The sequence below is a fragment of the Odocoileus virginianus genome, chromosome 12 (assembly GCF_023699985.2).
Source record: "Odocoileus virginianus isolate 20LAN1187 ecotype Illinois chromosome 12, Ovbor_1.2, whole genome shotgun sequence".
Classification (NCBI taxonomy): Eukaryota; Metazoa; Chordata; class Mammalia; order Artiodactyla; family Cervidae; genus Odocoileus; species Odocoileus virginianus.
In genome coordinates this window covers 6,378,208-6,392,940 of record NC_069685.1, presented here as the reverse complement: position 1 = coordinate 6,392,940, position 14,733 = coordinate 6,378,208, and the positions used below count along the sequence as shown (strand labels likewise).

General features: G+C 43.7%; 1 protein-coding gene across 10 annotated transcripts in view; it reads right to left on the bottom strand.

Moving 5' to 3' along the window:
• The window catches only part of SH3D19 (SH3 domain containing 19), a 199,395-nt gene that overhangs the window by 33,091 nt on the left and 151,571 nt on the right, over window positions 1–14,733 (bottom strand). For all 10 annotated transcript variants that reach the window (XM_070474759.1, XM_070474755.1, XM_070474756.1 and 7 more), the window contains 2 exons: window positions 13,432–14,421; window positions 3,626–3,733 (listed from right to left, as the gene is read on the bottom strand). In XM_070474759.1, the coding sequence (XP_070330860.1) occupies window positions 3,626–3,733; window positions 13,432–14,421 (1,098 nt within the window). The remainder of the gene's footprint in view (window positions 1–3,625; window positions 3,734–13,431; window positions 14,422–14,733) is intronic.

Below are 14,733 nucleotides of genomic sequence, written 5' to 3'. Positions count from 1 at the left end.
AAAAGTGCCATTTGAGCAACAACCTGAAAGAAGAGTGAAGAAGGAAGCTATGCAGATATCTGGGGAAAGGACATCTGAGTCAGAAGAAACAGATCTCCAGGGGAAGAAGCTGACTGAGTCAGAAGAAAGAGCTCTCCAGGGGAAGAAGCGGTTCAGAGCAAGGAGTTTTGTACCACAAAGCTGTTCGTTTCTTTTCTTATGCATTCCAAGTTCTTCAGACACCAAGTCTTATTTATTTTTCCTCTATAGCATTTATGCATTGCTTAATAATTATAATAATAAAATTTTAGGGGACTGATTTTTTCTTTTTTGGCTGTGCCTTGTGTCATGTAAGATCTTAGTTCCCCTACCAGGGATCAAACCAGTGTCCCTTGAAGTGGTAGCACAGAGTCTTAACCCTTGGACCACCAGGAAAGTCCCTGGGGAATTAGTTTTTATATAAATAAAAATAATTCTCTAGGAACTAGCCCTTCAGTTCTCTTACATATAGCAGTACAGAACTCAGCTTTCTAATAGCTCCCGGAGCTTTGTCAGGGTAATAAATAAAGGTGCTTCTTCAATATGTCTTTTTCAGGATTTCAGGACTATTAATTCGACTTATCAGTGTATAGGAAAGAATAAATACTGCAGGACTGAGTTACAAGGCTGGCCCTTGATGGCCTAGAAAGCTGGATTTTGGGAAGGTTCCCACCATTTCCAGAACAGATAAAATAAAAGAATATGGTTTATGCTGAACACCTGCTTTCCTTCTGGGAATCTGGAATTTTGGTACATAACAAAATTTCTAGAGGTGCCCATGTAAACAGCCCCCAACAAAACCCCTGGGTACTGAGTCTCTAATGAGCTTCCGTGATTGACATTTCACAGCTGAGGAGACTGAGGAACATCCTGTGCAACCCAACTAGGAGAGGACTCTCAGAAGCTTGTGCCTGGCTTCCTCCAGACTTTGCCCCATGAACCGTTTCCCTCTGCAGATTTTGCCTCTGATAAATCACAGCTGGAAACACAACTGTATGCTAAGTTCTGTGAGTCCTGCAAGCAAATCACCGAACATGGGGGTTTTGGGGACCCTGATACAACAGAAGAATACATTGCAATGTACAAGTTATATTCCTTGAAGCCACATAAGCTTTGGACAATATTTATTATCATTATATCTCACACAGCTTATTAAAATCCCAAACACGTTATAATAAGGTAACAGCAAGCAAGCAGACAACCTAATGAGCTGTCATGTGGGCTATATCTGTGGGTTATATCATGCTGTCAAAAGAAACACATGACCAGTTCTTTAGTCTAACACTACTATATAACTTCCTATGAAGCTTCAACAGTACGTGAACCGTGAACTTCTAGATGTTCAAGCTGAATTTAGAAAAGGCAGAGGAACCAGAGTTCAAATGGCCAACATCCTCTGGATCATCGAAAAAGCAAAAGAGTTCCAGAAAAACATCTATTTTTGTTTTATTGACCATGCCAAAGCCTTTGACTGTGTGGAAAATTCTTAAAGAAATGGGAATACCAGACCACCTGACCTGCCTCCTGAGAAATCTGTATGCAGGTCAAGAAGCAACAGTTAAAATTGGACATGAAACAACAGACTGGTTCAAAACTGGGAAAGGAGTACATCAAGGCTGTATATTGTCACTCTGCTTATTTAACTTATATGCAGAGTACATCATGAGAAATGCTGGGCTGGATGAAGCACAAGCTGGAATCAAGAGTGCCGAGAGAAATATCAATAACCTCAGATACGCAGACAATACCACTCTTATGACAGAAAGCATAGAAGAACTAAAGAGCCTCTTGATGAAAGTGAAAGGGGAGAGTAAAAAAGTTGGCATAAAGCTTAACATTCAGAAAACTAAGATCATGGCATCTGGTCCCATCACTTCATGGCAAATAGATGGGGAAACAGTGGAAACCGTGACAGACTTTATTTTGGGGGGCTCCAAAATCACTGCAGATGGTGACTGCAGCCATGAAATTAAAAGATGTTTATTCCTTAGAAGAAAAGTTATGACCAACCTAGACAGTATATTAAAAAGCAGAGACATTACTTTGCCAACAAAGGTCTGTCTAGTCAAGGCTATGGTTTTTCCAGTAGTCATGTATGGATGTGAGAGTTGGACTATAAAGAAAGCTGAGTGCCAAAGAATTGATGCTTTTGAACTATGTTGTTGAGGAGACTCTTGAGAGTCCCTTGGACTGCAAGGAGACCCAACCAGTCAATCTGAAAGGAAATCAGTCCTGAATATTCATTGGAAGGACTGATGCTGAAGCTGAAACTCCAACACTTTGACCACCTGATGCAAAGACTGACTCATTGGAAAAGACCCTGATGCTGGGAAAGATAGAAGGTGGGAGGAGAAGGGGATGACAGAGGATGAGATGGTTGGATAGCATCACCGACGCGATGGACACGAGTTTGAGTAAACTTAGGGAGTTGGGGATGGACAGGAAGGCCTGGCGTGCTGCAGTCCATGAGGTCACAAAGAGTCAGACACGACTGAGCGGCTGGACTGAGTGAAGTGAAAAGTCATTAGATTTTTGTACTGTTGACTTTCTCTCCTCATTTTTCAGGGCAACTCTGTTCAATCTTCTCACTGCATGGATTGGAGCCATTTGTTAATAAAACCATCAAGAGACTAAAGCCAGTATGATGCTTCTAGGCAGTGTTTTACAGAGAGAGAGGTCCAACCCTAAACTAAAGGGTCACATGGCGTTGCAGGGCACGCCTGCAGTGTGATCCTCGGATGCTGCAGGTGAAGGGCTGGTATACTTGCTACGCTGTTGCCAGGAGCACAGGGGCAGAGTCTCGTCAGACAGAGGCGAGGATGCCTCCGGGCTATGCAAAAAAACGTTAGAGGACAGGAAATGAAAGAGGCTCACAGAGAGAGTGTGTGATCACCCTGGAGCCCACTGGATGTCATTTGTGTGCATACATCTCACACACTTTTTCCCTTGGCCTCTAGGAATCTCTCTTATAATAATATCAGATTTTTGTTTGCAGTACTTACTAAAACTCATCCAAAATTTCATGTGAGAGTGTGAAAGTGGTTAGGGCTCTGTACTTCCAAAGCCAAGAACCTGGGTTTGTTCCCTGGTTGAGCACAAAGACCCCACAAAGACAGCACCCCCAAAAAAATCAAGTAGGAAGTTTATAAAACATGTAATGTTATACTAAGTAAAAAGTCTTTTTATACATTGCTACGTTTTTAAAACTTTTGGTTATTTCCCTTCAGACAATTCACACATAGCTATATTTAGATTATGCTGACTGGAATAATATACTCCTAACAGACATAAACAACTGTATTTGCTATCAGTTTCAACTACTTCTCTACTGTATCTTTACTACTGGCACTAACATAGGATAATATACTTATTCTGAGTTTAAGCCTCCTTCTAATCTCTCTGCCTCAAAGGATGTTAAAAAAAGTAAAATCTAAATTAACTATCTAGAGAATTATGAAAAAACAACTTGCTTTTATATGTTCTCAGCTATGAGTAATAATAATAAACAGCCAATAACACATAATTTCAGAAGCAGACATTGATAAATTAGCATATATTTTTCCCCAGCTCCCAGAGTAACAAATAAATGAGGCAGAGAACTGCTTACATTTTCCTGGTTTGGCTGGAATTCGAATCACAGTGGGCTTCCTGGTGGGTGCTGGTTGAATTGCTTGTTCCTTTGTTGGTTCTGTTCTGGTGGGGAGCTGAAAAGGATCTAATGAAAAACAGTTGATTTTGCACATTTTAGTTAATATGGACTCAAACAAAAAACCTCATTCATAATTAAACAGTCATATTTCTCATGCCCTAGGGAAAACTATTCATGGATAAACAAAATCTCAGTTTGCAGAGACAAAAACAAAATCAGGGCTCATGAAAGGAAACAACTTGGAGCTCTGTAAATAATTTATATGGCTTTTTTCCCTCTCTGATGAGAGATAGCCAGGACAATCTTCAATTATGTAGAAGCTATCTTTCACGGGAGTGTAATCATTTTATAAGTGTCTCCCTGAAAATGAGGGGCAATTGAAACAAGGAGCCCATTTCCCGGCACTGTGAAGCCTCCTGGATCCTCCACTCCCATGCCTCTGCTAGAAAACCTCCCCCGAGGGCCGCCAGGGCCTACAGGGGGCGCTCCGCAGTCTTGAATAGTCAGGTAAACCTACACCTCACTAATATGAAACAGAGAGCGTTTTACCCTGGAAGTAAGGTAAGACATCTCCCTTCAAATATTTAATTTTGGTGCAAGGATATATGAATGAGCATTCCTCTGTCTTAACTCATTCATTTAAAAATGGACACTATGTGCTTAGGTAGAGTATTTTAAACAAAAGCACAACCACCAAACTTGCTTTTTCCTTTTTCTCTGGCCACAGTGCATGGCTTGTGGGATCTCAACTCCCAGACCAGGGACTGAACCCTGGCCCTCAGCAGTGACAGCATGGAGCCCTAATCACTGTACCGGCAGGGAATTTTCCCATCAAGACTTTTTCCTGATAGAAATAGTCTTTTTTCCTTTAACACAAATGTTCTTTTTAGTAGCTTGGAAAAATGACCATAAACTTTTTAGAAGATGAGAAATCTAAAAATAAATAGATTAGCAAAAACAAAATCAAATGCTGTATGATGCATACTCTGCACGGCACATGGGATCTCATGAGGCTGCTTCTGCCTTTATTCCACAAGAGACAGAATGAATATATCTTGTATTTGGCACCTGTCCTCTGGATCTCACCTGTGGGGAGATGCTCCCTGTGAAACAATGCACTCCAAGTGTTCGTGGTTGGCCTGTTACAGCCGTTGTTCGATAAAGCACCTTTTGCTGACCAACTCTTTTCAGGATATATGAAAAGCTGAGCTAAGGATCAGAAGCGCTTTCAGCTCCCTGACACTTGCCTTCCCTCCCACCCAGCTCTCAGGACACCCCAGACCTGTCACCAGAGCAGCACCCGCTCACTAGTCACTTGCTCTCATGTCTGCCTACCACGTGCGACTAACAGTGAGAGGTGGGAGCCAGGACAGTGAAGGACAACCCCACTTTAAGTTTGCTATCTACCACCTACATAAGACCCCCAGGGGGCACGCTAGATAACACAATTACTGCTAGGCTACTGGGAAAAAAATTAGATGACCCCTCTATGGAAACCTACTAGTAGCACATTAGTGAGGCGAGCCTTGTCTATGTTCAAAAATCCAACTCAACGTCGTCAAAACAATGTCAAACTTTCAGAAAAGGCTCTTACAATATAACCCTAGAAAATCAACAAAGCTCTTTTAGGTCTAACCAAATTCTTTAATCCCTTATTTTGTTACAGCATTATTTTTCATTTCAAAAATAATAATTATTGTAAAAATGGGAAACATTGAGAAAATATGATAGAAAATCTCCTGTAATCCCATCCCTCTAGTAAAAATTATCTAAAATTTGGTGTGTCTGTCTACAGATTTTTTTTCTATTATTGCACTGTAGATATTTTTGTTTTTCGGAGTTTCTGGGCTGCAGCACATGGCTTGTGGGATCTTCCCCGACCAGGGACTGAAGCCGGGCCATGGCAGTGGAAGCTCTGAGTCCTACCACAGACGCCAGGGAGATCCTGATTATGCAGGTATTTTGAAAAGTAAAAGGAGAATCATTTTATATCTATTTCTCTGTGAGACAGGCTAGGACCTGGGACTCTTGGCGGCAGTGCTGCATTGCTCGCACTTGGACACACCCCTCCTCAGGCGACTAAGAAACTACACGAGACTAAAATAGCTGCATGCATTTGCATCTGCTGCGGACTCTGGACAAAAGATACAAGGAGACCAAAGAACCCAACTGCCACTTCTGAAGAACCCCAAGCAAAAGCAGGATACGGCACATGCCCCCTGCATACAATACCGCCTGAGGGGTGGGAAAACATCTATGCTACCCGTCCAGCTCAGAAGGTAAAGAATCTGCTTGCCAATGCAGGAGATCGGGCTTCAGTTCCTGGGTTGGGAAGATCCCCTGGAGAAGGGAATGGCTACCCGCTCCAGTATCTTTGCCTGGAGAATTCCATGGACAGAGGAGCCTGGCAAGCTACAGTCCATGAGATCACAAAGAGTTTGGACATGACTGAGGGACCAACACACACACACACACACACACACACACACGCACACACACACGCCTGCAGCTGGACCCATGACTCACTCCACACCAGGAACCAGCTTGGCCCCTGTTGGAGAACCAGTGAGCAAGGGAAGCTGTCGCTGTTCTCGCTCCCCGCTGCTACAGGAGGGGCCCGGATAAAGCCTTGCCTGAATTTCTTGTCTGGCCTCTAGTCATTTTCTATTGATTAAGGAGCCCAAGAACCTGGGGGGTAGGTAACATTTGTAACTTGCTCTTTTTTTCATTCAGTATTGATTGAGTGCATGCTACATAACAAATGCTGTTCTAGTTACTGAGAATATGTCAGTGAACAGAGCAAAGAACTCTGCCCTCATGATGCTTACACTTGGGCAGGAGATGGAGACAACAAACAATAAATATAATAGAAAAGTGATCCATGTGGTATTTTACAAGGTGAGACGTGCTACTGATAAAGAGACACGTTGAGCAAGGGGGGACTTCAGGTGCGGGCTGAAGGGAAGCAGGCTGAACGTGAATGGCAGAGCAAGAGGGTGTGCAGAGCAGAGGGCTCCAGGGCCTCCAAACAACTGGATTTTACACATCCTAACAGTTTTTCCAAGTTGAATAATACACAGCTCGTCTTTGGGAAAGAGCAGTGCCCATGATAAAAAGGGGTAGGTACACCAATATGAAAGCCCATTATTGCAAACACTACCTGACTCTGAACTCCCTGGATGTTGCATCTGAGTACTGCTGGCTAAAACGGAATAATCCGAAGACCCCATGTAATCTGGCATCTATATGATTCAAACACAGCAACGTCCTATCTTTCCTGTGTGCACAGCTTTCCTTCCTGTTCGTCTCTCTCTCCCCTGCTGTCGCCCCTGCTCTGCCCCCGGGGCCCGTGTTGGAACCTGCTGACCGTCTGTCCCCTCCTGTGGCTGTGGCACAGTCTTCACCATCCCCACCCCACAACCACGGCTGTGACAGCCATCCTCTCAGAGCTCTGCTTCCTCCTGGGAAGAGGACCAAAACTCAAGAAAAGGATTGAGACTGATAACCACTCTTGGTGCTCTCCATTCAAGCAGCATGTCGGCGCTAACAGCTGCTTTGGGGCCTTATAAGCTGTTGGTTATTAGGAGAGGTGTCTAGTTGGTGAGTTTAGGGGGTGACTGTGGAGGGAGAGGAAAATCTTGAGTGTGGTATCACTTGAATCGTTCCCCAATTCATCTGAAATTCTGTCTTTTTCACATTCCAGGAGTGAGAGCATGAATAAGGTGGGTGGGGAAGGAGAAAGAAGCCGCTCAAGGGCCCTCGGTGGACTGGGCACAGGGGCTCCCAAATGTGCTTGCTCTTGGAGGACTGGCCTCAGGGAACCCCAAAGCCTGCAGGTCTCACCAATCGCATTAAAGGGTGTAGTCATTCTTTTACACTTGCTGGGTTTAAACTGAAGTAGCAAAATACAACTTAAATACAAAGTATTCAAAATATCCTAGACATTCACTCTCTTCTTGGTCCTTATTTTTAATATCATTAGCTACCCTTTAATAATTGGCACTCAGATCATGGGTAATTATTCTACTATATATGTCTCTGGAAAAGAGAAGCAAGGAAGCCTCAGTGTCCCGCACTGTGTTGTTCGGCAGGAGTGGGTCTGCCTAGCGACCTCCCCCAGCTGGGCTCCCTGAGTCAGCGAGCTCGGCATCCGCCTCTCTGCCCCGTGCTGTCCCAGGCTGCCGTCCAGAAGAGGCGTGCAGATAAGCGGGGAGGACACACAGCGTCACGGCAGTGAGAAGGCAGAGCCAGAGGCCTGGTTTTCATCTTGATGATGCTGTGTGAGTCTCTCTCTAGCTACACCATATGTTTACTTTTATGTCTTTCCATGAGGGGGGTGTTTTTCTCCAACAGCGATGTAAGTAGGTGACCTAGAAAGCAAGGTGGCACCTCATGTTTGGGAACTCCTGGCAGTGCCAGGCAGGAAACTGTCTACTATGGCATGTTTTTTAGCAGCAAGTTAATAAATAAATAAAAACAAAACATCCTGAAATGCCCATCACTAGAGGAGACACTGACTCGACTATGCTGTGCCCATACCGGGGAATATCAGGCAGGTGTAAGCGAACAAGGGTCAGACTTAGATCCACTGGCCCCGAGAGAAGACCTGAAACCTCAGTACCAAACGAAAAAAGCAAGCTGCTGAGTAATGGGTACAGTTCAGTAAAAATTTCTGTAAAAAGCAGGAAAAAGTTTATATATGTGTACACATCTGTAAGCTTTGGTTTGGAACATTCAAAGGCACCAAAAGCTACATACAAAATGGTTCACACTGGTTACTCTGAGGATTTGAGTGAATAGGAGAGAGATTAATTTTTTATTTTACTAAATGTTTATATTGTTTTGTTACAGCAAATGTTACTTTGTAACTGAAACAAAATCCAATAAAATAAATTCAATGACATGAAAAAGTTACAAAATTAACCTGAAATAACACCTGTGCCAAATAAATTGAAACAAAAATCACTTAGAAATAAAAGGAAAAAATATGAAAATACTTGTCCCTTTAGTTGCTTTTTCAAGGCAATAACAGCCCTAAAATTTTCCATAAAGTAACCAGAAAAACAAAAACTCTTTTATTGGGTTATTACTCCTCAGTGATTCTATTTAATAGGAAAGAATGCAGATGGGTATTTTTGAATTTGCCTAATTTAGACATATTTAGTTAATAATAATTAGCTTTTATTTGTAACCTTGAATAATATAATTGTTTAGAAACGGTGTATTTTATTATTTAAAAAATTTATTTTTTAAAATCCTCAGCCTATCATGACCCACAGGCTGAGGATCAGTGCAGGAGGCCATTTTTTCTCTGGGGCAAAGACAAGAGATATCTCTCTTAGTTTCTTTCATCCTAATTCTGCTTATGTCCAGCTATTTAAAGGCCAGGTTCCCCCAACCTCCCCTGCCTACCAAGTTCCCTCATAAAAGACAACCTTTGTTAGCATTTTTTACATGACTTCCAAAGACAGGATATTTGCATGTAAGTATGTGTTTTAACACCAACAATAGTTAAAATACCATGAATACTATCTATACTTTGTATTTTTCACCTAATAGTATCTTGGAGATTGGTCCATAGTAGGGGATAACAGGTGTCTGCCTCTTTTTTAGTTACTGCACAATATTTCATTGTATGGATGCATCAGAATTTACCTAAGCGGTCCACTGAGGATTATTTCTAATATTTCATAGTAGAAGTCCTTGATCTGGGGTGAAGAATAGGCCCTTGAGGCTCTGGAAATAGTACCTCCAATTGTGCATACATGTCAAAACAGTATTTTCAAGGGAGTAAAAGATTCATAGGCTAATCAGATTCTCTGAGTTCTGTGATCCAGAAAGGGTTAAGAACCTCAGGGTCATAATTTTCTCTATCAAAGACTGTTTCCTCTTGCTTCTACAGAAAAAAATCACAACTGTCTGCAAAAGCACCTCCTAACCAAGTCTAAGGCAAGTCCACGGCATCTTTCTCTACTGTCATTTGCAGTGTTTACTCAGCCCTCCTTCCAGCCCCTCACACCTGCTGCCAAACAAGCAGGCCCCTTCACACCTGTACCCGCATGGTCTTCATTACCAGGCTGAGAAAAACACTGATGGTAATGTAGTTTTCTGCCCATTACCTGCCTCTAATAATATGCTTGTCATCATAATTGGTTTCACCATCCTTGGCTTGCTTTTCTGTCATTTTTTTCCCCTTGAGTTCTGTTAATAGCAGAAATTGGCTGCTAAACTATTATTCTGATCTGTGTAATGGGGCTGAGAGCAGAAGCATTCTGCTTTTTTGACAACTGGGTATGATTTGTAAAGGTGTGAAGAGGAACTGCTAATGCTTCTCAGCTCCTCAGATCCATTACATTAACCTGGAAGGCATTCTAGCCAAGAAATGAATCCAATATTAAACGCCTGTTTTATGAGTTTCCCCTTAATAATTTTTCTAATCCTTACAATGTTTTCATAGCTTCAGTATTTTCTGATCTCTATTTCCTGAGATTAATATGGCAACTTTATTTTATGAAAACTACTTTATTGGATTTTCTTTCTTTATGAGGGGAGAGAAAAAGAAGGAAAGGCCTATTTGTGAGTTTCTTGCCTTTCTCCTGGGTTCCTCCCCCAGTTTCTGGCTAATGCCAGAACAATTAGGCAAGTTTTCACAAAGAGACTATAATCCTTTACTTACAAAGATAGTACTATTAATATACCATCAAAAAGTCACAAAGCCTTACAGCATAGGGAATACAGTCAATAATATTGTAATAACTTTGTATGATGGCAGATGGTAACTAGACTTATGGTGATCATTTTGAAATACTGAATCACTAGGCTATGCATATGGAACCATCATAATGTTGTAGGTCAATTATACTTCAGTCTAAAAAATGTGTAGGGCTTCCCTGGTGGCCCAGTGGTTAAAAATGTGCCTTGCGATGCAGGGGGAACCAGTTTGATCCTTGGTCAAGGAAGATCCCACATGGCAACTAAGCCAGCGCACCACAACTATTGAGCATGTGCGCTACAGCCCATGCTCCACAAGGAGAGAAACCACCACACTGAGAAGCTCCAAGGAGCAGCTCCCACTCGCCACAACCAGAGAAGGCCCGCATGCAGCAATGAAGACCCAGTGGAAACAAGAAAAAATAGTTTCCTCTCCAAAAAAGTCACAAAGCCCCAATCATTAACCAAAAGTGCCCCTACATTGTGAAGAACTCAGAGAGAATCTTGAATGCCTCTGGAGGCCAATGAGCAAGGAAGCAACAAGGTCCAATGTGTGCTCTAGAAGCATGCCTTGGGTAAGCATGCTATGGTTGATGGCGGTTTGGAAGCAGAAGCAGAAGCTCAGTTAGCAGGGCACTGCGGTTATCCAGACCTGAAGATTAGAAAACTGGGCCAGGAGCAGGAGGGGTGGAAATGAAAGAAAGAGCTACTCATAAGGTAAAACCAGCAGGACCTGGCAACTTATTGGGTGTGAAGGGCAAGAAGTAAGACTAATAACCACCACTTAATGAGCACACACTGTGTTTCAGACAATGTGATAGAGCTTTCCTGCATAATCATATTTAATACTCGCAATGCCTCCACGAGGAGTGTTATGATCATGTTTTATAGATAAGGAAACCAAGGCACTATGGGGTTAAGTAAATTGCCTCAGGTCCCACAGCAATTAAGTGGTGGACCCAGCCTGCCTGACTCCAAATTCAAACACCTAGCCACTGTGTGTGACAGGGAGGGAGGCTCCAGCGTGACCTACAGGACTCTGTAGGAAGGCTGGAGTGTAACGGAGGAACCAGGACAGGGGCAGAATACAGGAAGAGGAGCAGGTTTAAGAAGAAGACCGAGGGACTTCCCTGGCAGTCCAGTGGTTAAGACTCAGCACTCCCAGTGCAGGGGGCACAGATCCAAGCCCCGTTTGGGGAACGAAGCTCCAGCAAGCCATATAAGTAAATAAATAAAAATAAAAAGAAGACAGGGCTCAGTCCACAAGTTAAGGCAGTCAGGTAGGGCAAGCAAATGACACCTTTTACTGAAAGGTGCCTCAATAATTAAACGTTGTACAGAAATCGAGAAACAGAAAAGGCTGAGTAGGAAGCTCGACACTATATTCATGTTGATGTATCCTGCTGACCTTCCTTTTTGAAGATGACTGTGATTATCTGCTTGATGACACAGAATAAATCCTCAGCAATTACTAGCCACGTTGCCATCAGCACAGCCTCTAGCAGCTTCAGAAGGCGGTGTTACTTTCGCTTGGAGTGTTCCCACCCCTTCACAGCTCGCTGGTGTTGGATCTAACCCTCCCTGTCCTACTCGGAACCCTGTTAACACTAAAAAGATCTAAATAAAAAATGCTATAATGAAGACTTGAAAAGTTCTTAATGTGTTGCCTGGTTTAAGGATTCATGAAAATGTTGAGGTGCAACATGATAGAGTGAAAAATAAGCTAGACTTAGAAAAAAAAGATGCAGCTTGAATCCTGCTTTGGAAAATTATTAGTTTTATGATAGTAATTAAGTTATGTATTTATCTCAGTCTGATATTCTTCATATGTAAATGAACCATGATGCAGGGTTAGTGTGAGGATTAAATTCAATCATGTATCTCTGGGATCTAGCAGAGGGTTTGGAACACAGCAGAAACCCAATATATTCTAATGTTTTTCTTTTCACTTCTTATGGACAAGAGACATGCTACAGCCAGTTCCAATGTTGTGTGTGTGTGGTAAATATTTAATAAATATATGGTTATCATCTGAAATACATCTGTGCTCTGCAGAATTTGGTTTTGCATTACAGAGTTTATATCATTTTGATGCATCTTACACATTTACAAGATAACAGCTAACCTTTAGAAAGTAGTATTATGCTTATATGATCATAAATTCTATCCAAATAAGTGAACAGCAGTAAAAGGAATCTTATTGATGACAAGTAGAGCAGCTTGGTTTGGCAAATCAAAGATAAGCTTTACCATCACATTCTCCATCTGAGCAGTGCGAGGAAAGGAAAAAAAAAAAGACTCTCTGCCTCTTGGGAAATCTAATATTGGCAGGAAACTTACAACTGTTGTATTTTATTTACAAAACTTCAGCATTCCCAAGGGAAGGTGTTCTGCGAAGACTGTGGAACAACGTTTTGCAGCATATGGCTGGGTTTACTGCTCTTGCAGTAAAGCCCTCCGCGGGGCTGGCGCCTCTCCCGGCACTGCCTCAGGGCTCAGACTGAGCAGGCCTTCTGGGGCACGACTCCCCATCTCTGAGAAGTTTCCCCTACATCCTCCTCATGCGCGAAGCTCTGCTTGCCTGAGGAAGAGGCAGCCTCTCATCTAGTTAAGTCCCTGGTCCCAGCCGGCTTATTCCTGCCTTGATGACAGTAAGCAACACATGTGGGACTTCCCCGGTGGTCTAAGACTCCGAGCTCCCAATGTAGGGGGTCCTGATTCAATCCCTGGTCAGGGAACTAGATCTCACATGTCGCAAGTAAAGATCTTACTAAAGTAAGATCCGGTGCAGCCAAAGAAACATTTTAAAAAACCCACACGTGTCCCTCTTTGTCTCTATCTCCCCACCTCAGACTTTCCCTTCCCTCTGATTTTCTTCCACCTAGCTCCTTGTTTCTTAACTTCACTGTTTCTCCCTGTCTGTACACACACACGCATGCATGTGCATGTCCACACCTCAAGAACTCACGTGCTGGAAATGAAACCAGCAGGTGCCATTGCAAGGTAACCGTGTGAGAAGTTGAGATTCCTCTCTACTTCTAGGCTTTACTCACCCAGAACCATGTCTGGACCAGCAGAGTCCTCAGCCAGGCTCCCAGACGGTGCGGGTAAAACATCGTCGTCGAAGCTGATGAGGTCTACGTCCCCCGGAGGCTGGCTCTGCTGCGCAGGGGCCGGGGGGCTGGCTGGGGGGCCTTCTCCCAGTGACCTGAAGGCTTTGGCTTGTGACGCCACCGAGAGCCGGGGAGGCACTGGGACTGGTTTCAGCAAAGCCGCAGAGCAGGGGGTGCTTTCCGAGGACACCGATTTCCTGGGCAGTAAAGGCCGGGGAGCGGGAGTCGGCGCTTTCTTCCCACCGTTGGGACTGTCAGCCGCGGGCCCTCCTCCCAGACTCTCCAGGTTAATGCTCCGGATAAGGCCAGGATTTGGTTTCTTTGGCAATTCGGGTTTGGTGACGGGGCTGCTCCCTGCTTCCTTCGGTGGAGAGTGAGGGGTGGGGGCCCCCCTGAGTCTGCTTGCGGTCCAGGAGTCCCATTCTCCGGAAGCCCTGTTGGCTGTAGGTTTGGGAGCCAGCGAGGGTTTCCCTGAGGAAACGGCAGGTCTTGGCGGGACTGTGCGGGGCACGATCTCTGGCTTCTTGGGCAGTCCCAAGCTTTCTGTATTTGTCTGACCCTCAAGTGCTTTGATCCTGGAAACGACAGTGCTGCGGCTCTGCTCTGCGTTCATCATGTTCATCACGGCCTGACCCTCAGGGTGGCTGGTACCTTCCCACAGAGGCGGGGGCCGGCTTGGGGCTGCCTCCTCCTGCGCCGCTGTCGGGCTGCTCTGGGAATTCTGCTCTTTAGCGTGAGAATCTCTGGCCACTGGTCTGAGGTTGCTTTTTGATCTTGGTTTTGGCACTGGACATCTTGGAGCACTGGAGTTTTGTGGACAATTTTGTTCTTCAGAAATATCAAAGACTATTAGAGGCTCCTCGTTTGTCGGAGGGTGCCTGGCTGAGATGGCTGGGGAAGGCTGGAGGGGTTTCAGAGGTGCCTGCAGGGCTGACAAGACCAAAATGAACAGAAGCTGCGATGTGACAATGTCAATGAAGAAAGATACACAGATTTTTAAAAATACATATAGAATAACAAGAGATTTTGGTTTCCTTCTTTAGTAAAAAGTAATTCTAAAATCATGGGGGAGACGTTTCTATTCAGCTTCCTGCAGGAGGGTTCTTGAGGTTGCATTTATTCATTTAAGAAATATTCATTATATAATATTTTTAAAACACCATTAAATTCCTGATTCTCGGTAGATGTATCAATAAACCATCTCTCTTGTCAAAATTCTAACAACTCTTGCTTTACTTTTCC